General features: G+C 43.1%; 2 protein-coding genes across 4 annotated transcripts; one reads left to right on the top strand and one right to left on the bottom strand.

The window, feature by feature from the left end:
* Positions 1-941: 941 nt before the first annotated feature.
* Positions 942-27,979, bottom strand: LOC308078603 (serine/threonine-protein phosphatase 2B catalytic subunit gamma isoform-like). 3 transcript variants are annotated; one of them, XM_080419842.1, is made up of 14 exons: positions 27,308-27,979; positions 20,559-20,756; positions 19,703-19,827; positions 16,092-16,203; positions 15,477-15,622; positions 12,984-13,123; positions 12,420-12,497; positions 12,007-12,101; positions 11,736-11,861; positions 10,903-10,980; positions 9,980-10,064; positions 9,396-9,493; positions 6,345-6,371; positions 942-1,374 (listed from the first exon to the last, which is right to left on the bottom strand). In XM_080419842.1, the coding sequence occupies exons 1-14, from the start codon at positions 27,372-27,374 to the stop codon at positions 1,187-1,189; spliced, it is 1,563 nt and encodes a 520-aa protein (XP_080275968.1). In that variant the 5' UTR covers positions 27,375-27,979; the 3' UTR covers positions 942-1,186. The 3 variants fall into 3 exon arrangements, with proteins under 3 accessions (XP_080275968.1, XP_080275969.1, XP_080275970.1); XM_080419843.1 differs by having other exon boundaries at positions 9,980-10,052; XM_080419844.1 differs by lacking the exon at positions 6,345-6,371.
* On the top strand, positions 1,384-4,209 carry LOC308078604 (sphingomyelin phosphodiesterase 5-like). The gene has a single exon (XM_080419845.1). It carries the CDS (start codon positions 2,554-2,556, stop codon positions 4,102-4,104), a length of 1,551 nt encoding a protein of 516 aa, XP_080275971.1. The 5' UTR covers positions 1,384-2,553; the 3' UTR covers positions 4,105-4,209.

Below are 27,979 nucleotides of genomic sequence, written 5' to 3'. Positions count from 1 at the left end.
GATTGAGCATGACCCCTGTCTGTCTGTCTGTTCTCCTTCCCCCCAGTCCGTCTATCCTCCTTCCCCCCCGTCTGTCGGTCTTGCATGGACGCAAAGTTTAAGATGAGCAAAGACTTGCTCCTAGACTACACGTCAACATCCACCCTAACCCACACAAAAATTGGCCTGTCCCATCTATCCCATGGCGCATTTCTTCCAATGGAGTCCTTGCAGCAAACATCCCTCTCGTCTTTACTTCCCCGCCTGCTGGGCCTGACGCCGCAACAGCACGTAGATTTTCTCCTTGATCCAGTCTTTGTTGTATGGCTGGTATGTTTGAGTGTCAGCCCTATATACAAGGCAGCTCAGGTCTGCCAGGTCGTCAATGAAGTCAAATAACTGGCTGATGTCATAGGTGATCGAGGGACTGTTTTGATTCATCCTCTTCAGATGCTCAGTGAAACTTTATTTTAAAACTTACTCACCACAGTTAGAGATAATGGCAACTGACTGCCAGGCTTCGTCTCTCAGACGAGCAGTTTCTCTGTGCGATACGTCTGGGTGTGATCACTGAGCCACTTCTCAACATACTTCTGCAAGGCTTGTATTCAACAATACTGGGACATCCAAGGACATTTACCAGTGTTGTCCTCTTGTGAAGCTACAGCCACACCAATCTGCTGGTCGTGGGATCCTCGCTCAGCATCTTGGCTACCTGGGATTACCGATGTTCACACACCACTGGACGAGTTTAACGTTGACTTGTCGTGAGACACATATCAATTATCTCCTTAGCAGTCATTTTATTGATTGATTACTTGTTCAATGAAATCGAATAGTCGAGAAGTGCATTTTTCATGTTTAAGAAAAAAAAGATACAACAAATGGATTAACCACTTCAGCATCATCTTGGTGTTGATGGCTAGCTGATGGCTATTTTCAATATTTTTCAATTTATTTGATATACATTTTTAACTTTTAAGGATTGATTATTTTATAAAATGATCGACTATTGATCATTTTTCATAATCGATTAAATCTATTAGTGGCAGCCCCAGACAGTTGTCGCGCAAAAGCATAAGCTGACCTTCAGTAGACTGGGGGAAGCAGAGAAGCTTCAGCCAGGTGTGGAGAGAGAGAGAGGAGCCAGAAAGGAATAATAATAATAAAAAAGAAAGAAAGGAGGGAACAGAATAAAGAGAGATATCTAGACTTGTGCATCGGTGCCGTTCTTGTCGGGTGGTCCGGGGCTGGCTGGCAGGTTGTTGGGCGGAGGCGGGGAGGCCTCGCATTGCTTGCTATCCCGCCTGGGGGGCATCCGCTCGTTGACGCGGTCCAGACCCCGGGCCTCCTCGAAGCTCTGGATCTTGTGCTGGGGGTTGAAACCATGGATGGCTGCGAGGACAGACACACAGAACAGCATGCAGTCAGAGCACAATTGAATGGACGACGTGCGCAAACATAAAAAGGAGCTAAGGAGCTAAGTGGGGAGACACACCAGTGATTTTAGGCCACATAAGACAGGAATAATACTGTCACTGTAGGGTAGAAACCATGCAACCATGTTTTTTCATAAATTAATGTTCCATTTTATTATACTTTGTTGTATGAAAGTGTTGCACAAGTAGTAGCGAAGATAGCAGATATACAAGCTTCATCAGGTTGCAGTTCTAGTATTTTTGAGAAACCATTTAGCCCAAAACAACCAACAAGAGCTTCTAAATACAACATTGGATCCATTGGAACTTTCCTGAAAAGTAACGTTTTTGGAAATAAAAGGTTTATGCTCAACATCGCCGATAAGTGATGTGTCATATGATGATAAGTGATGTGTCATGATGACTGGATCAGACCAGGTGAGAGGGAGTTTACTTTGTGACACCAGGATAGCTGGTATGGTTGCATGCACACCAATAACTCATACTGAACCTGAATAACTCGGGTCATAATCCATCCAACCGGTGTTAATTATGACAGTTAATTTTGAATTAGTCATATTTTAGTCTAGTTTTAGTTGACTAAAATGTATTTTGGCAGGCCTTGATGGCTTCGTACAGTGGATGGATATTCATTCACATATTTCTTTTATTTCTTTCAAAGTTAGTGATTTCATTCATGATGTCAGATCCACTGTCAGACTGACATTATCAATTAAGTCAATGACATCATCGACATGACGTCAGTGTGAGATCCACAGGAAAGAAGTATTAGACCGTGTCCTTGTTCGCAGAGTTGCAAGCCCAGCAAGGCCAGGTATACGAACATCGTTCTTGTGAAGTAGTTTTGTTCTTATTGGTAAAAGATTATAAAGATAGCCATGTCGCTGCCTCTGCCGCCTCTGTGTCTGTTGCTTAAATAGTTCACCTATAAACCGATTCAGAGGAATGCTGGTGGATGGGACACAGGATGGGTCACCAGCTTCGGTGTAACACCCGTTCCGCAACAGTACATTTGTCTTAAAGCAAGTGCTAGCAGGATCATTGAATGAAGTTTCTAGTAGGTCGTTTGTTGAGGCGACACTGCTATGTCCCGACACCACTTGTCCCTAATAGTGCCGAGAGACAGTGAGGAGGAATGTCCCTCCAGGAGTCCCCGTTCTCCAGTGGGCCGGCTGCAGGCCTCCACGCCGTGGCCTGGGCTCTCATCCTGCCGTGCTACTGGTGCCTGGACCGGCTCATCGCCGTGTTCATGTCCACCACCCTGGAACGGAGCCAGCGACGGGGCCAGGAGTGCTACCTCCACCCTCTCACGGCGCTCTGCGGCTCCGTCCTCTTCATCTGTCTGGCTGTGACCACGGTTCCCCTGGCCTTGCTGGGCTTTCTGCTGTGGGCGCCGCTCCAAGCCTCCCGCCGGCCCTTCTGCTACCACCACCAGACCAGGCCGTCCTCGGCGGAGGAGAGGGAGACCCACAGGGGCTTTGAGCCGGAGGGCAAGGCCACGTTTGGCTTCGCCACCGCCAACCTGTGCCTGCTGCCCGACAGCATGGCTCGCTTCAACAACCTGGGCCACACGCAGCGGCGTGCGGCCGCCATCGGCCGGGCCATCGCGCAGGCCGTCGGTCGACCCCGCATCCGCAACGACGTGGCTCGCGTACCCGACGCGACGGAGGCTTCCGCCGCGTCGCCAGCGCCGCCCCTCATCAACAACGCCAACCAAGACTCACACCAGCAGGACGGGGTCGAGGTGACGGGGGAAGTCTCGCCACTCTTCCCCGCCGACCTGGACATCCTGTGCCTGCAGGAGGTGTTTGATAAGAGGGCGGCCAAGAAGCTCACAGACCACCTGCGACCGCTGTTCGGCCACATCCTGTATGACGTGGGCAGCTACGCCCGTCAGCCTCCAGGAAGCTGCCGCTCCTCCTTCAAGTTACTCAACAGCGGCCTGCTGGTGGCCAGTCGCTTCCCCGTGCTGGAGGCCCAGTACCACTGCTTCCCCAACGGCCGTGGAGTGGACTCGCTGGCCGCCAAGGGCCTGCTCTCGGCCAAGGTGCTCATTGGCCAGAATCCGCATCAGAAGCGAGTGGTCGGCTATATCAACTGCACACATCTTCACGCGCCACGAGGCGACGGTGGGATTCGCTGCGAGCAGCTGAACATGGTGACCGAGTGGATCAGAGAGTTTCAGGCTGCCAACAGACGACCCGATGAAGAGGTGGCGTTTGATGTGCTCTGTGGAGATTTTAACTTTGACAACTGCTCCCCACAGGACCGTCGGGAGCAGAAGCACAGCGTGTTTGAGGAGTACAGAGACCCCTGCAGGGCCGGGCCGGGGCAGGAGAAGCCCTGGGCGGTCGGAACTCTGCTGGAACAGCCCACTTTGTACCAAGAGGAGACGCGCACTCCAGGGAACCTACAAAGGACTTTGGAGGACGAGGGGTCGAGGAAGCGCTTTATCTCCCCTCCCGTGGCTGTACCAGGCTCTCCTCTGGTTTACCCCGAGCCCGGCCAGCCCTGGGTGGGCCGTCGCATCGACTACATCCTCTACGGCCAGAGCTCCGTCTCAGAGCGCTGCCGGACACAAATCGAGGAGTTTACGTTTGTGAGCCAGCTGGCCGGCCTCACGGACCACATCCCTGTGGGCCTGAGACTCAATGTGCTCATGGAGTCACACTGTACTGATGAATGACCCATAAAAGAGCAGGAAGGCATCACATAAAACACTATTTACCTTGTTGACCAAAATGTATTCGCCAAAAATAGTCACTATTACTTTGTTGACCAGAATATTCGCCAAAAGTATTAGCTATTGTTGCCGAATCTTTGCCTTTTATGTCATGCCCAGAAAAGGGATGCTAGGCCTGGGCCACTGGCGTAGCAGTCCAGGCACCTAGGCTCAGTGTAGCCTGACAGCGTGTCGCGGATTCCCGATCCCGACGGCCTTTGCTGCATGTCACTCCCCATCTCTCTCCCCCCCATTTCCTGTCAGCCTACTGTCCTATCAATAAAAGGCATAAAGCCAAAAACAAAAGATAAGGGATGCTATGGTTCAAAACATACAACGAGCAACTTTACCCCAGAACACAACACTGTTGTTTACGCGTCACTTTGCAATAATTGATAAATTAAGGGCATATCAGCACGTAAAAAAAACACACAATATCAGCATGGATAAAAACACAATAAAGCCCTAAGGCTTATTTCCATTGTGGTCCTCTAAATGTTGATGACACTGATGCCAATGACGGAGTCAAAATGACTCTGGTTTTTAGTCCTGAAAATGGCTCAGTTCAGATGAGCTGACCCCCTGTGCGTGTGACTGTCTGCTCACTGAATTAAAGCTTGTTTTGTGCTCCGTCATGCGGGGGTGTTGCTGGCCAATGGGGTCTGATATACAAGCCAACACCCCGCCAACACATTGTCGGCTCGTGGATCAGTTATTCTGCACACAATTTTCGGACTTATAATAAAAGACAATAAAAGCATGCTGTAACATGCTTGGCTGCTTCTCTCCTGGTCTCGTTATAGTGTGGAGGACGCAAAAAAACCCACATAAATCACAGATGAAGAGGACGATGCTTCCCAAACCAATCAATAGATTGATCTATTGATCCATACAGCAACTGTATAAAGCAGCTACTTTTTCCCCATCTAGCCTACTGCTGGATAACCTTCCTTTGATACACAGACTACTGAATTAAAGCTACATGACTAACACACAAGACTACAATGTACAGTCCTGGTGCAAAATCAGTCACTACAGACACTGACACAACATAAATGTATATGGTTGATTAACATCTTTACCTGTGGCAAAGGGATTATGATGGTTTTCATCTAATGTATAAATCGTAAGATATGCGTCACCGATGCAACGTCACCATCACCAACGATTTGAGTGGCCAAAGCTTCATGTGCCTTAGTGAGCGCTACAAGAGTTTCTAAATCGAGTGTCAAACGGGTGCAGAGTTGAGCAAAAATTTCAATAAGCACAAGTCATTAATTTATTTTCTAACCCAACTATAATTATGTCCAAAACGTGTTACTTTTCAGGATTAAAATTCTAAAATAGCAGATCTACCATCTATCCATCTTCATAACTTGTCGATCGGCTATTTTTGCTACTTTTGTGTGACACATGATGAAGTAGGACATTAATTTACAGGGGGGGAAGCATGAAAAGTTAGAATATGGAGAAAGAGGTTTCTGCCCAACAGCAACGAAATAAGACGGCATCGACTTGGATTATTGGATGAAACCATGTTATTTTGAACAGATGGTTAAAACAAATGACAATCGGGACCTCTTGTTAACCCATTCAATCCAGGAACGCATCTGTCATTTTAGATTTCTTTGGCCATTTTTGAAAAACGTTGAAAATTTGTGCAAATCTTTCAATATGTATTTTTTTAACATAAAATATTTTGTTCCAGGGACCCCCAGAAGCAAATATTTGAGTAAAAAATGTTCGCTTTAAAAATATATTCAAAGATTTGCACACATTTTCACGATTTTTTTTCACCAAAAACAGCAGATCCACAAGCTCATATGAGCTTGTATATCTGCCATTTTTGAATAGCCAAAGACATTTTAAAATGACAGAGATGCGTTCCCGGGTTGAATGGGTTAATTAACACCATCTAGTGTGCATGTAACTCATACTTCAACATCAGATTTGCCTATGTGTGTTAAAAACTCATAGTCAGTTTGACATTGCAGTTGGTGGTGGGATGTGGTTGGTTATGTGGGAGGAGGGTTTTAATGAGACATTTTAATGACATCACATTTCATCACAAACTGAATGAATGAGGTGTTGTTGCAACATGAGAGGGAGGGTCAGGCATTGAACAGTAACTGTTATGATTAGGTCAATGTAAAAGGTGGGGAGGAGGAGAAGAAGAAAAAGAGATGATAGATGGACTTGCGTACCTCGTGCCTCTTCTGCCTCTACGGTGGCTGTGTAAGCGTGAGTAGTAGAAGAAGAGCCATGCCCAAAACCAACGGAGAGAGAGTGGCAAGGTTATCAATGCATTCAGTCAGTCAGTCACATTATCACTGCAATCAGTCAGTCCTGTTATCATTTAGTCAATCATCATACACCCCCCCCCCCCCCCCCCAACCCCACTCCCCCCCCCCATTCAACATGGCAGTAATAATACATTCATAAGTTAGAGGCAAGGCGTGTAAAAAGGCCCCGAATTCACTCTGCCGGCAGTCAAGCAGACAACAGCGGGGGTCTCATGTTTTGTGTGAGATAGTGTGTATTTTCGGTGGGAGTGGACCCATGCAAAAGTCTTTGGGAGATGATTGATCATGGCCAAATCAATTGTTTCAGTGGTTCAAAACCACAAAAAAACAAAAGATTGGGATCAATTTGGGAATAAGACATAAGTTTGATTAATCAAATAATATATTTAACACCCACAATCCTAATCTGAGCCACTCAGAAAGGGATTACAAGTTTTGAACTCTTGGGCCCTGCGACCGGCCTAATATGAAGGAACGTTCTTTAGACGTTGGATTGGTTCTGCAATGCAAGTTCTACAATCGTTTCTACCCAGTTTTATTAATGAAGGCTGCGAGATTGTCCTCAGTCTCTAGCTGAGTGAAACTGCTAAAACAAATGAAGGGTTCAAAAATGTTCCCTTAATTTCTTTGAGCAGTGTTAGTTTACCATCTACTAGCCCACACAAGTTGGAACTTTTGAGGGGATCACTGCTTACGAGTGCAGCACAAGACACCCGCTGTATCCTGCCGACCATCCTGGAGGTGAATGTGGGCCTTAAGGCCTACAGAGGAACTGTTCACACATGTAAGAACTCTACAGGCAGAGTAATGAGGGAACAATACAGTATTATTATATGAGGGACATTCTGTGAGGGAGACTGTGTGAGGTGAGGCTTCAATCATGGATGTTTTATTTTGACAGAATGATTATAGATTTAGAACAGACTCTTCTGTTAAAGGATAGAAAGTATAGGGCCCGAGCGATATCTTGGTACGCCAATTTTATCGGCTGATATTGGCCCACCTTGCTTTCTTGGGACTATTGGAGATATATATTTTTTTAAATCGGTATTGGCGTATATGTTGTCCAATATGCACAGATATTTATTAAATCTTTCTTACTGCAGAAAAAGTAATTTAAAAACAATGGTGTAAAGTCATTTAAAAACAATGGTGTAATTATGTAGTTTGTCCAGCAGAGAGCGCCCTGACACCACTGTGACTCAACACCATCTGCAGTCTGCACAGTGGCACATTGTAATAATAATAATCATTATTATTATTATTATTATACATACAGGATAGTGCTTTTCTTTTGTGTACATGGTTAACTGTTTAAAAGTCCCATCCCTCTGTGGCCGATATATATTTCGACATCAATCTTATTTTGTGCTCCCAGATATTGGTATCATCGGCCCCACACAACCCATATCGGTCAGGCCCTGTTGTTAAGTAGAAGCTCATCTGCACACAGTCAGAGTGTGTGTGTGTGTGTGTGTGTGTGTGTGTGTGTGTGTGTGTGTGTGTGTGAGGCTGGGGTTACTTGGGATGGTTAATTTCAGAGCTTGTGTGCAAGCACAAGAGGTTAGTGTTAGTTGGAGTTAAAATGAGTGTTTGTGTGCACGTGTGTTGTTGTATTGCAGTCGGTTCCCAACCTTTTCAGGACCAAAGTGTTTGTGGCCCACCCAAATGACAACTTAACACTTTAGTGGTCAGATGGGTGGGCCGCTAGCATATTTTCAGTTTTATTTTAATGATCAATTAATCGATTTGAGTTCCGGTTTGGATCAATTGTACTAACGTAGTATACTTTTGGATTAAAGCAAAAACAAATCTCACGACTGAATGGTTTTGTCAGGCCATGTCGCAATCTGTGATTTGTGAAACAGACACACACACACACACACACTAGCGCTGTGCTGCCTAAATAATCAACACAATTATGTAGAATTATGACGTTTAGGTATTATCATTCTTAACCAATGTTCTTACTGTTCTTTTAATTTCTAAATTTTTATCCCGCGATTTTTGTAACCCATTTTTTTCACCCGGTGCCAATTTCCTAAGTGATCCTGGGCGCTACACCAGCCCTACACCAGTCCCCCACAGCCAGGGAGGCCAGGGCCGAGCTCATGCTTCCTTCAATACATGAGAGCCAACTGACCTTCTTGTCACCTGACAGGGGAGAGTTTCCCCGGTAGGACGTAGCGCGTGGAAGGAACACGTTATTCCAACCAGTTCCCTTCCCCTCCATCAGGCGCCCCGGCTGTCATGGGGGAGGCTGTATAGCGACCAGGATTACTACATGTTTTTGTGAGGGTATTAACTACCCTAGGAGACACGGGGAGAACATGCAAACTCCACACAGAGTAGGCCCTTTCGCCAACCCCACCTAGGGTATGGGCGCTGATGACGCGGAGGAGAAGACACGCCCCAAGCGCCCACAGCATCCCCGGCGGGAATCGAACCCAGGACCTTCTAGCTGTGAGGCGACAGCGCTACCGACTGCGCCACCGTGCCCCTGTTCTTACTGTTCTACACACAGAACAGCCAACCAGCCGAGGAAATCGCAGATTGAGGCTTTAACCTTTGCTTTTATGATATATCCGAGATCATTAGGGTTTTATGGAAGATCCATCTTCTGAACATCAATTTACAATGTACAGTTAATAGAACCTGTACTGTATTCTACTGCTAGATAGTTTGACTCCGTTCTAAATAGCCTTTAGTCTCATGAAAATGACAGAAATCGTGGTGACTGAGAACTAATCCATGCATACATTAAGTTCCGTATCACAATGAAAACGTCATTTTTAAAGAGGAAATACCGGGACTTTTTTTTTAATATTAATGTTATATTATCACAGGTCACAGGTTGGGAATCGCTGGTGTGGTGTGGTGTGGTGTGTTGTGTTGTGTTGTGGTGTGTTGTGTTGTGGTGTGTTGTGGTGTAGTGTGTTGCGGGGTTGTTACCGCTTTGCAGGGTCTCTCGTCCTCCAGCGAGGACCCCCATAGGCAGCGCCCCGGTGGGGGTCAGCCCCTTGAGCTGCAGCACACTCTCATTCTCCTCTCTGGTCATGGAAACACACACACACACACACACACACACACACAATATATATTCATTATGTCAATTATCCATGATAGGATTAACACGTAACAAAATGTCGTTGTACCAACTGGTAGAACATTAGATAAAATGTCTTATTTCACGCTGCATTACATGAGAACAGTTCAAGTTCCTTTTAGCCCCAACAAAATTGATTGGCAAAAAAGGGAAGAGACCAATGCACTTGATGAAACACTTTAAAGCCTTTAATAGTATGGCTAATGCATGGCAAGAATTAAAAAAATACACCTACGCGTTGCGGCAACAATGCCTTCATCAGTCACCCTGATGAAGGCATTGTCACAACGCGCAGGATTTCCTTATCCGGGTATTCCAATTAATATTGAGAATTTTTTTTCAAGGGAGACCTGCTTTATCAATCAAGCAACATCAAAACAAACACTGGAGACAAACAGCGTTATGCAACAGTGAAAGTAAGCGAACAGACCTGAGGACAGAGAAGACCCGGGCCATCTTCCCAATCGCTCGGATCTTGTTTCTGATCACCTCCTTTCTGACAGCTGGAGTTCCCCCTGAAACACAGGGTGAATTAAAGAAAGTGAAAATTCAACGGATATCTTACACCTTCTAGAAGAGGGAAGCAACTGGAAGGGGGAATTAAAAATCCTCATAATAAAAGACTTGACAGATCTCAGCTGACACTCAGCTGGTTGATGGTAATAACTAATACTTTGTTGGTGTGCAGCACTAATACTAAATTATAGATCATTTGACGTTCAGGTTTTAAGGCACAAAATAAAAAGCTAAAATGGATGTCTTTGATCAGCTAATATTGAGGGTTCACTACAAACACTCACAACTTTCAGATTAGCCCAAACTAAGAGAGCAATTCAGTCTCACACATACGTACATCTAAAACACTTGATGTCCAAAATACTTGATCTTCTGATAAATTTGGGATATCCCCCTGGGCCCTCCCAAAACCCCCATATCATCATATAATAAATAGAGAACACCACTGCTGGTGTTCTCTATTTATTAGACGTCAGACATCTTGTGTGCACACAGAGCTTCTGTTTGTATGGCTCTGGAGACAAAATACACTTGGCTTGCAAAAGACTGCAAAGCACTGGACTGTATGCCGGCTATTGTTTGTCCAAGGATGGCTAGGGAGGAGTGCTTGTTTTTGTCAACTCAAACAAGGCAGGTGTACTGTCACAGAGGCCCGAGTCTTATGAGACGCACCAGAGCGAGCAGCCAGGGGTGAGTGCCAAGCCATCCTGGGGAAAACAATATCGCGCAGGGTACCATAGCTAAACAAAATCTATACCTTTTTCAATAGTTATACTATGGATGATGAGGGTACAGGAGAAAACTATGTGTAAAAAGTATGAATGTTCAACGTCTTACCTTCGCATGTGTCGTCCCCTTCTGACATGAGCTCATCGTCCGAGCAAATATTTAACACATTCACCAGCATCTCTGTCACTACACAAAACACAACATACGTATGATCAATACACAAACACACAATGTATATAAATATTTAACACATTCACCAGCATCTGTCACTACACAAAACACACAATGAATAAATATCTAACACATTTAGCAGCATCTCTATCACGACACAAAACACACAATGTACACATATTTAAACACACTCACCAGCATCTCTAGTGAAACAGTATACATATACATTTTCACTGGCATATTCTTCACAGTAACCATTCCACATAAATGTGGTTGTGATGTGACCACTTCTCTAAATAAATACTAGAGAAAAGTGCCCTCTCTCCAGACCATGAATGCAGCTTTTACTGTGATGAAAGAAATGCAAATGCCCCCTCTCGCCATGCCGTACCCAAAGGCAGCATTCAAGAGAATTGCCTTTTCCAAACTCTCATGAACTTGAATGCAGCATTTTTATGTTGAAAGAATTGCTTTGTGTAGATATCCATGCCATCTCCAGTAAAGGCTAGAGTTCTCAACAGGCCTGAAAATTAAGGCCCGGGCTTAGAATTTGAGAATCTAGTAAAGGCTTGATTATACTTGGTTGGGCGCAGTGCCGCGCACCAAAAATAGCCACAACACCACTAGTTTCGGGCTAGAAATGTCAACAAAAACAAAAAGTCTGGCCAAAAGTACCCCTTTAGAAATTTCAGCCCCTGCCCTCTAACATTCTCTGCACGTCCCTGCCTGCATGAGTGACTGAGGAATGGCGAGCCGCTTGACCCTCTGACCTTTCTCGCCCACAAAAGGCAGTGACCAGGTGAAGACATCCATGAAGTTGGGCAGCCAGTAGGGATGAGGGGAGCAGTTAAACTGACGGATGTTCATCACATTATTCTCATACTTCAGCACCGCCGCTGCATGGGGAGACACACACACACTTAGGCTTGTCACAATTATTTTAAAAAAAAGCGTCTTAGCCCTTTAAGTGGTTAAGAAAGTATCCACCGCTCTGTTTCTTTGTTGTTTGGGAAGCCTACCTACACAGTTGACAGTGCATACCTTTGTTATTGTATACATCCAGGTAGTTAGGAGCAGAGAAGATTGTGATTAAAGAGGGAAAGCCAGTCGTTTGACTTTTCCTGTACATTCGATACCTGCGACACACACAGAGAGAGAGAGAGAGAGTTGGATGTCAGGTGTAGGCCTGTCACAAGTATTATATAATCGCCTAATCGCAATTATTTTGCGTAATATCCTCACAGCCCTTGAGAACCAGTGCTTTAAATGCTTACGGTCGGCCAGATTAAAAACAGCATGAATATGAGAAATAATCTATAATAGGCCAGATTAAAAACAGCATGAACATGAGTAATAATCTATAGTAGGCCAGATTAAAACCACCATGAATGTGTAATGATCGATAGTAGGCCAGATTAAAAACATTAATATGAGTTAATATTCTTCACACTCACCCTGCATCTTGGGCCTCGTGTGCTCGTATTACTGACAACAGATTATTGTTCATCAGAAAGTCACATACTGCTGGGTAACTGACACACAAGGAGAGAATAAAGTCACATACTGCTGGGTAACTGACACAAAACAGAAAGAATAAAGTCACATATTGCTGGGTAACTGACACAAAACAGAAAGAATAAAGTCACATATTGCTGGGTAACTGACACAAAACAGAAAGAATAAAGTCACATATTGCTGGGTAACTGACACAGAAGAAAGAATAAAGTCACATATTGCTGGGTAACTGACACACAAAGAAAGAATGAAATCACAATGTGCTGCTCATGCAACCACAGACATTTACGTTTATATCATTTGAAAAGTATAAATCAGGCATTATGACGCCGTCAAGGCCTGCCAAAATACATTTCAGTCGACTAAATCAACTGTAGATTTAATTGACTAAAACTAGACCAAAACATTTCAGATGACTAAAACTAAAAAATATATTTTATTCAATGACAAAAAAATAAAAAATAAAATGTGAGGTCAAAATTAACACTGGTCAGTGGTCATACCTGTAGAAATAGGAGCAGCCTCTAACACTGTTGTGGCAGAAATGTTCCTGTGTCTTCTCTGAGCCGTAGTCCTCTCCTGGATCTGACCACAGCAGGTCACACATGGGTCCAAACGCAGGGGGCTCCTTAAACCGGTCCAGCTACAGAACACAAAGCACAGGAAACTAGTGTTAAACCACATTATTATTACACAAATGATCCACATTTAAAATAGAATTAAGTCTCAGTGGTAACCAGACCTGACTTAGCGAATGCATGATACAGTATATTGGAATTTCTAACGTCGGAACAACACCTTCAAACATCGATGTTCGATACCATTTCGATACCGCAGAAAAAACACAACTCTGAGGGCATGAACTAAAATAGAATTTTATTAAAGGCTGCTAGTGTGTCGTTTCATCGCAGATCTATTCTTCGCAGTTCATCTCTCTGGTACTATAAGAGAATTTATTTTAAGAAACATTTTGTTGTTTCTTATCTTTAGATCAGGCCTTATTATAAATTAAGTGAAGTTAATAGAACTGTGTGTTAAGCAATACAGCAAACAGTACATTTTCTTCTGACCATAGTCAAAGTGTTTTCCTATCAACTGAAACTGTTATCTGAGATTTGATAATAATGATTTTGATTTATAATGCACTTTACATTTGAACAAATCCCAAAGTGCTACAATAAACATTTGGATAAAAACCATCACACCACTGTAAAAAAGACAAACCTAAGAAAACCTAGAAGTAAAACCAGTGTAGCAAAAAAATAAAAATAAAAAAAGCTTTGTTAAAAAAAAGTAGGTATTTTTATTTATTTTTTCTCTTAACCCATTCAATCCGGGAACGCATCTCTCTCATTTTAGATTTCTTTGGATATTAAAAAATAGCAGATATACAAGCTCATAGCACGGCACCGGGGGTGGCCGAGCAGTAGGCCCGATCGCCCACAGTACACTGTCGCTTGGGCTTAGGAGGGGTGGAGGAGGTTAGTGTTTGTAGAGTGGAGGTTTGGATCGAAGTCGAGGTTTATGGGGTGGGGAGAAGTTCTTTGAGGTAAAGATTTCTCAGGCCAGATCACTCAGGGGGTTTGTATGACGAGGTACAAATCAGGCTTACTTTCCTCTTTGAAAACAACCTCCATTATGTCCATGTTGACAAGTTAACATGCAAACAAAACCAAGAGAGTCATGAAACAGACCAGTCTACTCTACTCTACAGTGAGAATCAAATGAAAGCTAGGCTTCCTCCTCATCTTTTCACCGTGTTGGTTAATGTTAATCTTAACATTTGGTGGTGACACTGATAGGTGTAAGTAACCCACATTAACTCAACCACCTCCCACCACAGTGTTAAGTGGCCAGCTCCCATGTCAACGGTGTGTGTGTGTGTGTGTGTTCGCTGCCTGGGTGCAAGGCGGCAGAGAAAACGTGGTATAAGAATTCAATGATTCGGGGGCGTTCGCCTAATGAACAAGCGGAATGGATTTGATCAAATATAACAAAAATCCACGGATAAGTGGGGGTGTCTAAACTGAACATTTTAGTCCCACAAAAGGGTGGGACTCATAATAGCTCATATAACAGCTGTCCGACCATTTGATAATCTTTATAGAAGTCAGTGTGGTTCTTCCTTCAGGTCCTTGGCTAAGTTTGATGTGTTAGCACACTTTGTGAGCCAACACTATAATGATCCACCTCCACCAAACCAACAACCCACACACAGACACACAAGTACATAGTTTTTATTCCTTAATGACAATATTTCTATCCAGTTTAACTTCCAGTATGACTTGGTGAGCAGTGCTCTGTAGTCTGTACAAGCATCTCTTTCATATGGGCTTGCTTGTATCTCTTGCCCTTTCCTTGTTCATTTGCCTCACATGCAAAGTGTTTACAAGCAGTGCTCCAGTAGCGGAGGCTCTGCACTGTGCTGACACCAGAACAAGAAAGAGCGAATGAGACAAAGTGAGACAGCACTGTGAGTGAGCAAAGTCCGAGCTAGACTTAGCTATGCGCCGGTGGCGCGCCGCTCACCCAAAATAGCCGCTACGACGGCTTACAACGCATCGCAGCGTGACACGTTGTGAGCATAGCGCAGGTTTTGAATTATTTTCAAGTGTCTATTTTTCTGGGCGGAGTTGAGTTTTCAAATATGGGAGTTTGGAAGACTTTTTTTTGTTGAGCGCCTTGTGTTTTCAGCTAGGGGGAAAAAAGCGCTTTAGCACTGTTAGCCCAGGGTTAAGAGATGGCATCCAACCTTTAGCACTGTTAGCCCAGGGTTAGACCTTGCGTATGTCATCCAGGCAAGTGATTTCAGTGTTGAGGGTTAGGGTTAGGAACAACTCTTTAGCACTGTTAGCCCAGGGTTAAGAGATGACATCCAACCTTTAGCACCGTTAGCCCAGGGTTAAGACCATGCGTATGTCAGTGACTTCAGGGCTGAGGGTTAGGAACAACTCTATTTAGCACCGTTAGCCGAGGGTTGAGAGAGAGCATCCAACCTTGCGTATGTCGTCCAGGCAGGTGACTTCAGGGCTGAGGCCTCCGTGCACACAGAGGAACTGCTGGTTGAGGAGGGCAGCCAGGGGTAGGCAGTCAAATGCTTCCATACACGCATCATAAACACGCTCCGAGTACTTGATTTTACCTGGAAGACAAACACATACAATGGTCTAACAAATTAAATTCTATTCCAAATTCATTTACACATGCACACCCGCACACACACACGTGTTTGCAGTACTATACTTGTGAGGACATCAACATTTTACGACATTTTTTTATATGCCCTTACCCTAAATCCGAAAATATCTCAAAGAGCTTGTAGATCGGCTGATTACGGTGTGAGACACCGGTGCACAACCAAGTATAAATCAGGCATAACTCTAACCCCTAAATCACACACACACACACACACACACACGATTATGAGATAAGTTTGCCTCAGGGAGGATTTTAGTCAATAGAAAGGGGCTTATCTGCTTAAGCCCTATTTTATACTAACAGGCTATTAAAAACATTTTCCAATATATTTTTCCCAATTTCCCTAATAACCCATGGCGTCCCATATTTTGAGAGTCCAGGGTTAAAGTGGTCAAAGCCAGTAACACTCTTACACTCTTGTTTGAAGGTGAAGTACTCTGTGAGATGCCGGCACTCGTGGTTGCCTCGCAGGAGGAAGAGAGTGTTGGGGTGGTTGATCTTTAGAGTCCACAGGTACAGCACACACTGCAAGGACACACACCAGATAGACAAGTCACAAAACATGCCAACGCTTTGATTCGTTTCTGCGTTTCTCCTCAACTGAATCATTGCCTCCTCAATAAGCTCTGCACAGCCACGGTTCAGTGGCCTTGCTGTCCGGGCACCTAGGCTGCAATGGAGCCTGACAGCGTGTTGCGGGTTCGAATCCCGTTCCCGACGACCTTTGCTATTTTGTATTGACACTAGTAGTACTGAGCAATAAGCAAGAACTGTCTTTCTGGAGTTTTATTGACATGTGTACACGGATGCTGTATTGACGTCAGCTCAAGCTGAGATGAAGACAACATGCAAGAAAAACACAGAAACATAGACTTGGGGATAGTTCACCCCCAAAATGACTTTTTTTTTTCAATCGATTAGTCACCCCACGGAGACTTGAATTCGGAACCGCTGCCTACCGGTCCGCTGGTCATCGAATTATTGGCTTAGGAATGCGACAAAAAAAGAAAATATCCATGAAGGGTTATTCAAGTCTCCATGGGGTGACTAATCATAAAATAATTTGTTTTGCCCCTCCCATGGGAGAACAAAAAGGGAGGGAGTATCGCTTTGGGAGGGTTTCTCTTATCACCTGTCTGAGTCTGAATCATCATGTGGCCTTGAGTCCTTGACCATAACAGGGCTTGTGTTAACAAGGCACAAACAGTCTGCAGTCAAGACTCAGAATTCATTGTTATGCAACACAAAAGTAATAATAATCATAATTATGCCTTAATACAAGAAAGTGGACAAAGAGTGCTAGCATCTTTTATGTCCCCAGCTTCTCCAGAGCCAGGGGGGGCAATAACAGTGATATCACATGAACGTGTATATGAACATGCGATAGCCTTGCTTCTGGCCTTACATCTGAAACGTTACAAAGTCACACAGAACACATGAACAATGGCAGACTGTCTCGCAAATAGATGGTCATACGGTCTTCACGTACACAAATCAAACTTTAGTTCATGAAAAGTTCAGACAGATCTCTGTTAAGAATGACTTATATAAAGGGTTAATGGAATTCCCTATCAAATCCCATCTCTCTCTCTCTCTCTCCCCCCAGTTCCTGTTAATCTACTATACTGTCAATAAAATGCCCCAAAAATATATTACCTTTTTTTGGGGGGGGCCCTTACTTCCTTCACAGGTCTTACCAATTTCACTAATTAAGGCTCTGTTCCATTAATGTAGCACAGTGGTTAGTTAGTTAATTTCAAGGAACCCCATAACTCTCTCTGCTGAGAGTGTACAAATGGAACCAACTACACTCTCAAGAGTTACATCCCTGTTAAGGAGCCATTTGGAACCCCCTCAACGAACCATGAGGGTACCTGGACCACACTTTGTGACCCACTAGTGTGTCAGAGTGTTTCCAGTGAGCCAACATACACAATATCAGCACTCTTGACTGTTTGACCGCACTGTAACAGGTAACAGAGCCAAGACCTGTGAAAGAAGTATTGAAGAAGCCAAATGTATTTCCAATATGGCTGAGCCTATTGAATCAGTGCCATTTCCACCGCATGCATAGAAGTGCAGTCCCTGTCACTGCCAACCTCCACTGCGGCTCTGGGGAGGTGAAGAGTGAAGACAACCACACGTCTCCTCTGACACACATGGGAGTCATCACACACTTCTTTTCAGCCGACAGTGAGGAGTTTCACTAGCAGCACTATATTATGGGGATGTTAATGCTATCTCTCCCATTTCCCATCCCCACCGAACAGCCCGTCCATCCATCTACTCGGAGAAGATACGTTAATACAAAAGACACTGCATTCCAAGCCTAGACAAAAAGGTATGAAATGGTGTGTGTGTATACACTTCTAGTCTCCCAATTGAGCGCAGCCACCCTTACTACGGGGACCACAGTTTGTGGTCAGATGTCAAACATCCTGTGATCTTTGTCACTATCTCTCACCAGAGTGTGTTGCTGACACAGAGAGGTTTCCAACAAGTTAATTTCCTTCCTTCTCATTTGTCCTCCAGTCTTAAAAATTGCATTTTAGTGTCAGAATGTTGGGAATGTTACGTCGCTGGTGAAGAATAGGTCCAATATTCATTTCAGTTACTATGGGGCGAAAGAATCTCTCATGTGCTCACGTCTCACGGTCACTTCTCCCATTTGGACTAATAGTGATTCTCAACCCAAATAATTGGCAAAACAAAATGATATATTAAAAAGATAATGTAAAACTAATTATGACAGTTTTGTTTTCATAATGATACTCAATAAATAAGAACTTAAAGTATATTGCGTTAGTTTCATTGATCCAAGTCGGAACACAGTCGATTGATTGATCGTTAAAATAAGCATAGCTACGAAGCGCTTTCAAGATTTTCAAGTGGGCCCTGATCCACAAAAAGGTTGAAAACCACTAATAGACTCACAATGCGCTTGTGTGCTCCTAACGGGGTTTGAGCCCCACGTGTGACACAGATACAGGAAATGAATCAGAATTGTGGTCTTGGTTTCATCCTACCATCTCCTCTGGCCTGAAGGCAACATGAAAGGCCTCTAGGGGTTCCTGCACACTCATTTGTGAGCAGTGTTAATTTTGATTTAGTCTTAGTCTTTTGAATAACACACCATTTAGTTTTAGTCCTACTTTAGTCTTCTGAATTTTTTTTGTCTTAAGGTCCTTACACACCGGGGCGATTTTTTTTCATGCAAATAATACGCTTTTTAAAAAAAACGTATAAAGTCAATGCAAGCGTCCACATCAGTTTCGCGGAGCGAAAAAGCGTCTTTTAATTATTCGGAACGAGTCCGAATTTTGCGTATATTCGCATATTCGCCGGTGTGTAACCACCTTTAGTCTTAGTCAAAAACAATTACACTGCAGCAAATTCTGCTTTAGTCTTAGTCCTTTGAATAACATAGTTTTAGTCCTATTTTAGTCTTCTGAAATTGTTTAGCCTTAGTCTAGTCTTAGTCGACTAAATATCAAAAACCTTAGTCTTTTAGTCTTAGTCGACAAAATTAACACTGTTTGTGAGTGACGGAGGGAAAGTGTGAGGGTGTGGGCGATATGTGTTTCACACTTTTTAAAATGCTGGACTGATCAGCGACACATTTCTTGTGCAGTAGTTCTATATAACTTTTTAAAACGTTGTAATGTAAGACAACCCTGGTCGAATCGAGCTGAAACCTTGCACAAATATGGAGTTGACCCGACGTCACAGTACTGCCATCATAGATGACGGACGTCATAAACTGGCAAGTCGGAGATCCACGTGGAAGCCACACCGTTATTAGATCCCGTCTTGTTTTTGCTTCTCCCCCCCCCCTCAACGAATGGACAAAGTTTACATTCACAACATCAAGCTTTCAAATTAGTTTACATCACAACATCAAGTTTCAAAATGCATAGTTCTACTCCTGTCCATTTAAAAACATGGCACGAGATTGAAGACCAATTGTCCATTTCAGCTGTGGAGAAACAAACATAATATACTCAATGTGCAAAACAAGACGTACCTCGATACTGAAGTAGCCTCTGTCTACGTAGTCTCCCAGGAACAGGTAGCGAGTGGTGTTGGGGGAGCCGCCCACCTCAAACAGTTTCATCAAGTCAAAGAACTGTCCGTGGACGTCTCCACACACTGCAGACACACAAACAAATAAAAGATTCATTATCTCCGATTCCATGTGTACGTCAACGAATTCTTAGTAGAATTGGTCATGTCTTCGTTCGTTTCAATAGGAAATTGTTATTTAATTACAAAACTGGTGGACTTTTTTTTTGTTGGGGGGGGGGTATGTATTTGCACATCAAGCCGCCTCACGCTACAGAAACAGGAGATAGGCTCCTCCAGCCCTATGGCAGTAGTTCTCAACCTGTGGGTCGCGTCCCCACATGATTTTGGGGGGCTCCCCAGATGACCGTGAAGTGGCAATTAAGACCTTTTTAATAACTAAACAAAATCGAAAGAAAAAATACCATTACTGCATCAAAAGTAATCAACAAACTATACAATAAAAACTGGTCAAACATTGGCCAAATAATATAAGAAAGAGACAAAAAAAATGAAAATAGCCGATCTACAAGCTCACAACGCCTCGCGTTGCGAGCTTTTAGATTGGGCTCGCTTGTAGATCGGCTATTTTCAATATTTATTTGTGGAACAGAGTCAAACTAAATGTTAAGTGCTGTCAGGGTGCGGGGGTCCCCAGTTCAAATATGATTATTTTTTTGGGGGGGGGGGGGGTCACAGCCTACAAAAGGTTGAGAACCACTGCCCTATGGGACACATGGCAAGGCTTGCATACATTACTTACTTATCCTCGACTAAATGAAGTCAAGTGGCAGTCAGAGGTCATCATCGGTTCCTACCTGTGATGGGGGCTTCCACCTCCAGCATGCATTTCTCCTGGCGGAGGACGCTGGCTCCGTCGTTGATGATGCGTAGGGCCGCCTCCTCCTCCAGCCGGCCCTCCTTTATCAGGTGGGCCTTCAGGCACTCCACGCTGGGCCTGCCGTCTACGTACAGGTCTCTGACTGTCAGGCGTGTACCGGGAGGGTATGGCACCGCTACACACACACACACACACACACACACACACACACACAGAGACAGGGGTTCGTATTAATATAATTGAGGACATCAAAATGTTAGGACGGCATTGAAAATAGCCACACAACAGCCAAAAAAATAGCAGATCTTCAAGCTCTCAACATCTTTCGGTGTGTGACATCGCCACAGTTTAAAAGGATCCCTGGCCAATAAGCCAAATATGCCTTAATGCATCATAACATGGAATGTATGGAATGCATATGCTATAACATATTTAAAATATAGTTTTGATGTTCATATCAACTTTAGGAAGTATTAATTATTATTTTTTATTAGGACATGCTAATAATATTCCATAGAGCTGGAATTAGCCAGGGATCCTTTTAAGACAGGGAAAACTCTAACCCCAACCCCTAAACCTAACCTGTAAATGTCTAATCCTATATCCTAACCAACCTTTTTAAATTACTATTATCGGTAAACCTAAACTAAAAATGTATATTTTTAACCATAAACATATTTTTTTCTTTGAGAACCAGTAAAATTGTCCATTTCTACAATTCTATGTGTGGGGACATTTGGTCCTCATAGGTATGGTAATATACAAGCACGAACACACACACACACACAGGGGAAACAATGGACTAAGGCTAGGCACATTGTTGCCTCACCTCTATATACTGAAACATGTCGATACAAACACTACTGAAACGTGTCCGTACAAATAAGAGCCCGACCAGCACTGCCAGATTTGTGGGTCTGATGTCATTTCAGTCTTTCATGCAACCGTGCACTGCGTGCAGTAACATTAGAAGATAAACAACTTTTTCTGTCACGTCTGAATGAAAAGAACTAAATCAAGCTTAACCACGTAAACCCGAACAGCATATACTTTTTTTTGTACGTCAAATAGTGAAATGTGAGCTTGAAGATTGGCTATTTGCAAGTAAAGTTGCTCAGATGCCCAGAACAGAGTCGCTAGGGTTAATGTGGTTAAAACTATCCTAGTTTCGAAACTAAAATCACAGTTCTTTATCAGGTTCATGATAAAAAAAAGAAAGAGAAAAAAAGTAGTAGCCGAGACTGTCAAACAGCTTTGATTACAAAGAGGGGTTAGGAAGGATGCCTTATGCCTAAAATTAGCAAATCTTACATTCGTTTTTGTTCTTTGTTTTTGTTATAGACCTCTCAGACTTCTGTCGGGAGAAATCAAAATGGGTAATTATTTTAACCATGTGTAGGGATAATAGCGAAAATGTATTGAGATTGAGGCTTTAACTTTTTTGCTTTCATGATATACGAGACCACTGTGGTGGTTTTATGGATACATCTGAACGTGTATTCTATTGCTACTTTGACCAATTCAAAAGCTCTTTAATCAGAAAATAAACGTATCATTTATTACAGTTAGTAGTAGGGATCGACTATACCAGCCACATGGTGCAGAGCAGCAGTATTAAAGTTACAAGCCGAGAGAAAGAAGACATGCTGGCCTCTATGGAATCCAAGGGGCTGAAATCAGCTGTGTGTGTGGCCACCAGTGTTGCCAGCTTTTACGAGAGAAACAAGCAACCAGGCCTATGAAAACAAGCCCAAAAGAAGCGACTTGTCTTTAAACTTTAATAGGCCTACATCAGCAGCTATTTGAAAATAGCCGATCCATAAACTCACTACGCATCACGTTTCATGAAAATGTTGGGTTTAAACAACATTAGGAAGCAAACTCAAATAAGCAACAGCACATTAGACTTTTACAGACAAACAAGCCCAAAGTCGCTTATAATAAGCAGACATGGCAACACTGGTGGCCACAGAGAACTTTAATCCACAAAATGTGTCCCTCCCCCTTTTGTCAGACAGCCAGACACTCAAGCACAGGCCTGCTTGTTCCCTTTACAAACCAAGGGAGAGTTTTCTCACCTTGAGCTCAGGTATTTCAAATGCAATGAATTCTGGGATACAAGGCATGACCTGGCTTAAGAAGAAGAGGGAGAACAAAAAAACACATCTTTTGTTCCATTTGATGACTACTACTCTTGATCTAAAACGATAGGATAGGCTGTACATGGTTTAACATGTCAGGCTGATTAAGATGATAGGATTGTTGGGGATAAATTGAACTAAAATCTAAAGTTTAAAACCAACCCCTATTCAGAGCCCACATGTGAAATACGGTATTATGCATTAATATTCCCATCTAATTTAAGAATCTGATAAAATGTTGGTTTGGCAGATGCAGTACCAATGGTCAAGTCAAAATCTAAAAGGCACACCCTGTATTCATAGAGAAAATAGCCGATCTACGAGCTGCGACTTGTCAAGTAGCAAGTAGGTTAGTAGTAGTAGGTTGACTTGACTTTGACACTGTGTTCGAATGCATTCAAAAACTTAAGACAATCAACAATTTGTGTGCACGGTGATTCGATTTAAATACCATGACTCTCGTCTCTCAAGACATGACATCACTTCACGGACCTGCTAGACTGGATAGCAGTGTAGATAAGATCAGAGCTTACTGATCTTCAGGATTTGGACATTCTGAACGGAGTCCTTAGAACCGGGTGTCAATCTCCATCCCTACTCCAGAGGGTAGACCACCAGGGCCACATTTTAAAGTCACACTGCTTAACCCCTGGCTTGACCCCTAGCGTCTGTATTCTGGGCATGTCATAAATAATAACATTCATCAAAAATAGCCGATCTACAGGGTCACAACGTGACACATTATTTGTAAGCTAGTAGATCAGGCTATATTCTGCAAAGATAGAGGGAGAAAAGGAGTGGGCTAAGGATAGGCCACTGGGAGACCCCGGTCAACAAAAGTATATTGGATTTAAGTTGTTCAAAATGTTCAGTTGCACCACTGAAGAAATTCCAACAAGACATTCTTCTACCTGGCTGTTACATAACTAGCAACCTTAGAAGAGGATTTTTTTCAATGTCATTCACGTCCAACTCGGCAAATGAACCTGTACTTCTCTGCTAGTGCTACTAGTGTGAGTTGCATTAACCCATTTAGACCGCGAAAGAATCGGTGTCATTTTTAGATTTATTTGGCTATTCAAAAATAGCAGATCTCCAAGCTCATAGCACGGCACCGAGTGCCGCGCTACGAGCTTGTAGATCTGCTATTTTTTGAAAGATTGTGAAAGTTTGTGCAAATCTTTGAATATATATATATATATATATTAATATTTTTTAAAGCAAACATTTGTAACTCAAATATTTGCATCTGGGGATTCTACAAATGTCTTCTGAATCCTAATTTTTTTTGAAAAACGTAGGTTTCTATATCAGTGGTTCTCAAACTTTTCATGTCAAGGGCCCCCAAAAATGTATATCTCAAATATTTAGTTTCAGGGACCCCAATGAAGCAAAGATTTTAGTCAAAAATGTTCGCTTTAAAAATAAATATATTGAAAGATTTGCAAAAAAATTCACGTAAAAAATAAATAAAAGCAATAAAAGCGAGCTACAAGCTCATAGCACTATGAGGGACATTGAGATGACATAAGCTTGTATATCTGCTATTTTTGAACAGCCAAAGTATAAAAATATGGATAATGTGGTCACACAGATGCGTTCCCGGCTTCAATGGCTTAATGGTCATGGTTTTGTTGAGCCCAAAGCAGAGCTTATATCATAGGACACAGAACAGGCCCTGCCCTGAGCACGGCTCCGTCATAAAGGCCGTTGGCAAGAAGACGCTATAGCCTACAACTGGTGCAGCAGAGCTCCATCACAAGGGCCATCATCAATCATGGATGAGGACACAGAATCATTACACATGCCAGGCAATGCAAATGGACAGAGTGATTCAATTACCGCTGTAACTAAAGTTAAAAAGGTCATAACATCATCATGCTGATGTCCAAAAAGCCACCAGTCTACAGGTGCTACAGTTGATATAACTTATCCATTTAATCAATTATAAAAAACATTACCTTTTTTTTTAAATACAGTAGCAACAAATACAGGAGTTTTTTTCCCTCAGCAGATCTACAAGCTCACAAACTTTTCGATATAATGTTTGCACAACACTGCTGTACGGAAAAGTATAAAATAGGCCGTTCCTGATTAGACTAATCGCTTTTGTCTATTATAATATTTTGTGTTGATTTGTTGATTTATAAAATAAAAAAAGCACTTCTCGATTATTCAGTAAAGTAATCAATAGAAATCACTAAGAAAATTATGTAATACTTATGACAGTCCTATAGATTCCGGGGACTGGTCCATGACACAACTGTGTGTAAAATCAAGTTTGTCCCCCCTTCTTTGTTTCAGTCACACAAGGAGCCCAGGGGACATGTATAAACACAAGGCTTATCCCATGTGACAAATGCTATAATGCTATCAATGTTTTATTTTTGAAGAACATGGATAACATCAGTTATCATGTAGGCTTCACACACACAGACACACACACACACACACACACAGGACAACCTCCACGTGATCTATATCAGTGAACCTGTGGGGCCCCCCAACTAATTGGCAAACACTGAGATGTTAATGATTAAGAATCAAGATAACAATAATGTCATGTAAAAACTGTAATGGTATTTTTTCTTTGACATACCACCCGAAAAAATAAGTGATTCTCAACTGGAACATTATCGAGAAGCACCCAGCTGCAGACTGTGCTATTGACATTATCCAAAAAACTGTGCCGAGACCTGCAACGGGGTCAATTCAGACTATTCTTGCAATTTCTTGCAGCTGGTTGCAAGTTGCAACTTGGTTGCATTGCAGAGTCATTGGTGTGGTGGACTGGGGTCTTAGTTTAGTTCCTTTGATCCACTGACTGTTCTATACGATATATTTGAGTCGGTGAAAATGACCAAGGGGCTCAAGCAGCTTTAATCGTTAGGGTGCCAGGCCCCAGACATCCCAGTTTGTCTGGGATTGTCCCGGCTTTCAAGCTGGGGTGTCCTGAGTCCCAACAAGTAAAACACTACAATGTCCTGGCTTTCAACATTCACTACCAAATTGTCCCTGCTGTTTTCCCACCACATTGATTGCAGCGCTTACATTTATCACATTTATTGTGTTTTGTTGAAAGGTGCAATCACTAGGCGTGCTACTGCAAGTGCTCAAATAAATAATTGTCCCCCGTCTGTCGTCGTGCTGAAAACGCTTGCGGTGCGAATGCCGGTGTGCATGTCATGCCATGCATCAATGTGCATTATGCGAAATAAAAATGATCATGCACAGGGTCCTGGTTTGGGGGTTTGAAAACATTGTCCCCCTACGACAAATACAAATTTCAAATAAATTAATATAGAACAATTCTGAAGGGTTGTCTTCTTTGGGAGTCAAACAAGCTAGCTGGGTGATCTCAGATAATTAAAACCTTAGAGGTACACATATTGTAAAAGCACATCAGTCAACGTGACATGTGCGTGTGATTGAGGAAACAACACAGGTACTGTTGTTGGCTAGTATAGGCTACACAGTAAAAATCCTCCACAGTGTAAATTTGGCACTTTTCAAAGAAATATAGGCTGCCTGTGCTTTTACCGATATGTATCGTATGTACACAAGTATGTATTTCTTACTGATGATGAATTGAGTCCAATGGACCACAATGGAAACAAACAATCCCCCTTGAGGCTTTGGTGTCATCCTTATAGCATAACTTTTAACTGTACTACTTGTACTGTTATTAATCTAGTTAATAAAGTAGTCAATCAAATAAGTGTTCATGTGCAGCTCTGATAGTGTACAAAATGTTATCATTTGGATAACACGTTGTAATGTACACTATATCAGAGTGAAGACTGGGGTAATTTACTGTGTAGCAGCATTAGGACAGGTTTAATGCCCTCCCGCTGCTTTACACTGCTAAGCCTCTCTAAACCATTGACACCATCATACATACACCACCCCCCCCCCCCCTACACACACACACACACACACACACACACACAGCTAGCTTAACTGGCTAACTCATCATTAGCCTTGAACGTCCAGAGGCATAACGTTACTACACACACCTAAACCACCAATCGTTTTTTTTTTTTATCCACAATTGTGAAAAAGAAAAAACACACACACACACACACACAGCTATTAGATGACAATGGGGTCGACGTTTCAAAAAAAGGATCGTGCAAAGAAAGATGTCAAAATAATTTGACACCTTGGGTTGGCTGGTACATCTATCCTAATTAGCTGCTGATTTAATTAACTCAATAGTCGCTTATTTCTTTGATGAGCACATTTTTTTTAGAGGAGAAAAAAAACCCTGAACAAAAATGTGATGTGTTTGTGTTTTATCAGTCAAATTCTCAGCGTTCAATTTAACCTCATAAGGAGTACAAATCTAACCCCAAAACGGTGGTCACATTTGCACACTTCCTCAAGGAGGTAAAAACAAATCCCTCCAAAAAAAAAGATAATTGCTAAAACAAACACTGAGGATGTTTGACTGTGTGTGCAGCAGCAGTAATAATTGCAACAGCCGACGGCTAGCTGACATTAGCATCGGTTAGCATTAAACCACAAGTTTGTGCAACAGCAGGAAGAAACCAATCATAAAAGAAACTACCAGTTAACACCTTACCTTTGACAGGCCTGTCCACGGTGGACATCTTGGGAACCACCTCTTTAGCAGGAGGACTAGACGACATCGTTCACCTGGTCCTGGATGAGGATCAATTCCTAACCTAAAAGACCCCACAACAAACAACCAAAAAGAAATCCTCCCTCTTCCTTCCTTCCTCCTTCCCTAAACTAAACTAGCTGCTATGGCTAGAGCTATAGCTACAACGCAGCTAGCCGTGCTGCTAGGCTAGGCTAGGCTAGGCTAACAGTGGGTTGGTTTTCAACTCCCAACACCAAAACCCAGAAACACAATGAAGGAGTGGAAGCTGGTCTGATGATGATGATGGCTTCAAGAAGAAGAAGACAATCTTATTGACCGTCACTCGGTCGTGTGCCACCCAGTCTATGTGTGCCACCCTATAACTCTAGCAGCAGAGCAGGGTGGGTGATGCCTGGGATGATGAGAATAATGCTGATTGTTGTGTGTGCCACCGTCCACACCATGCAGCACGGTGCCACCACCAGCAGGCTGTCACTGTCACTTTCTGCTGCCTGCCTCTGGCTCTAGTGACTGGCTGCTGCTGCCTGCCTGCCTGGCTGTGGATCAGGGACTGTCTGACTGGCTCTAGTGGCTGGCTGGCTGCTAACTGCCTGGCTGTGGCTCAGGGACTGGCTGGCTGGCTAGTGGCTG

This window comes from Gymnoscopelus braueri (genome assembly GCF_963280865.1).
Source record: "Gymnoscopelus braueri genome assembly, chromosome: 22".
Lineage (NCBI taxonomy): Eukaryota > Metazoa > Chordata > Actinopteri > Myctophiformes > Myctophidae > Gymnoscopelus > Gymnoscopelus braueri.
This window is presented reverse-complemented; position numbering and strand designations above follow the sequence as displayed.

Coding starts and splice junctions, on each gene's coding strand:
- LOC308078604 (XM_080419845.1), top strand. CDS start 2,554: ATGTCCCTCCAGGAGTCCCCGTTCTCCAGTGGGCCGGCTGCAGGCCTC.
- LOC308078603 (XM_080419842.1), bottom strand. CDS start 27,374: ATGTCGTCTAGTCCTCCTGCTAAAGAGGTGGTTCCCAAGATGTCCACC. Junction 13,124..15,476: donor GCCTGGACGACATACGCAAG/GTTGGATGCTCT, acceptor TGTGTTCTGTAG/CTGGACCGGTTTAAGGAGCC. Junction 12,498..12,983: donor GGCTGCTCCTATTTCTACAG/GTATGACCACTG, acceptor CTTGTGTGTCAG/TTACCCAGCAGTATGTGACT.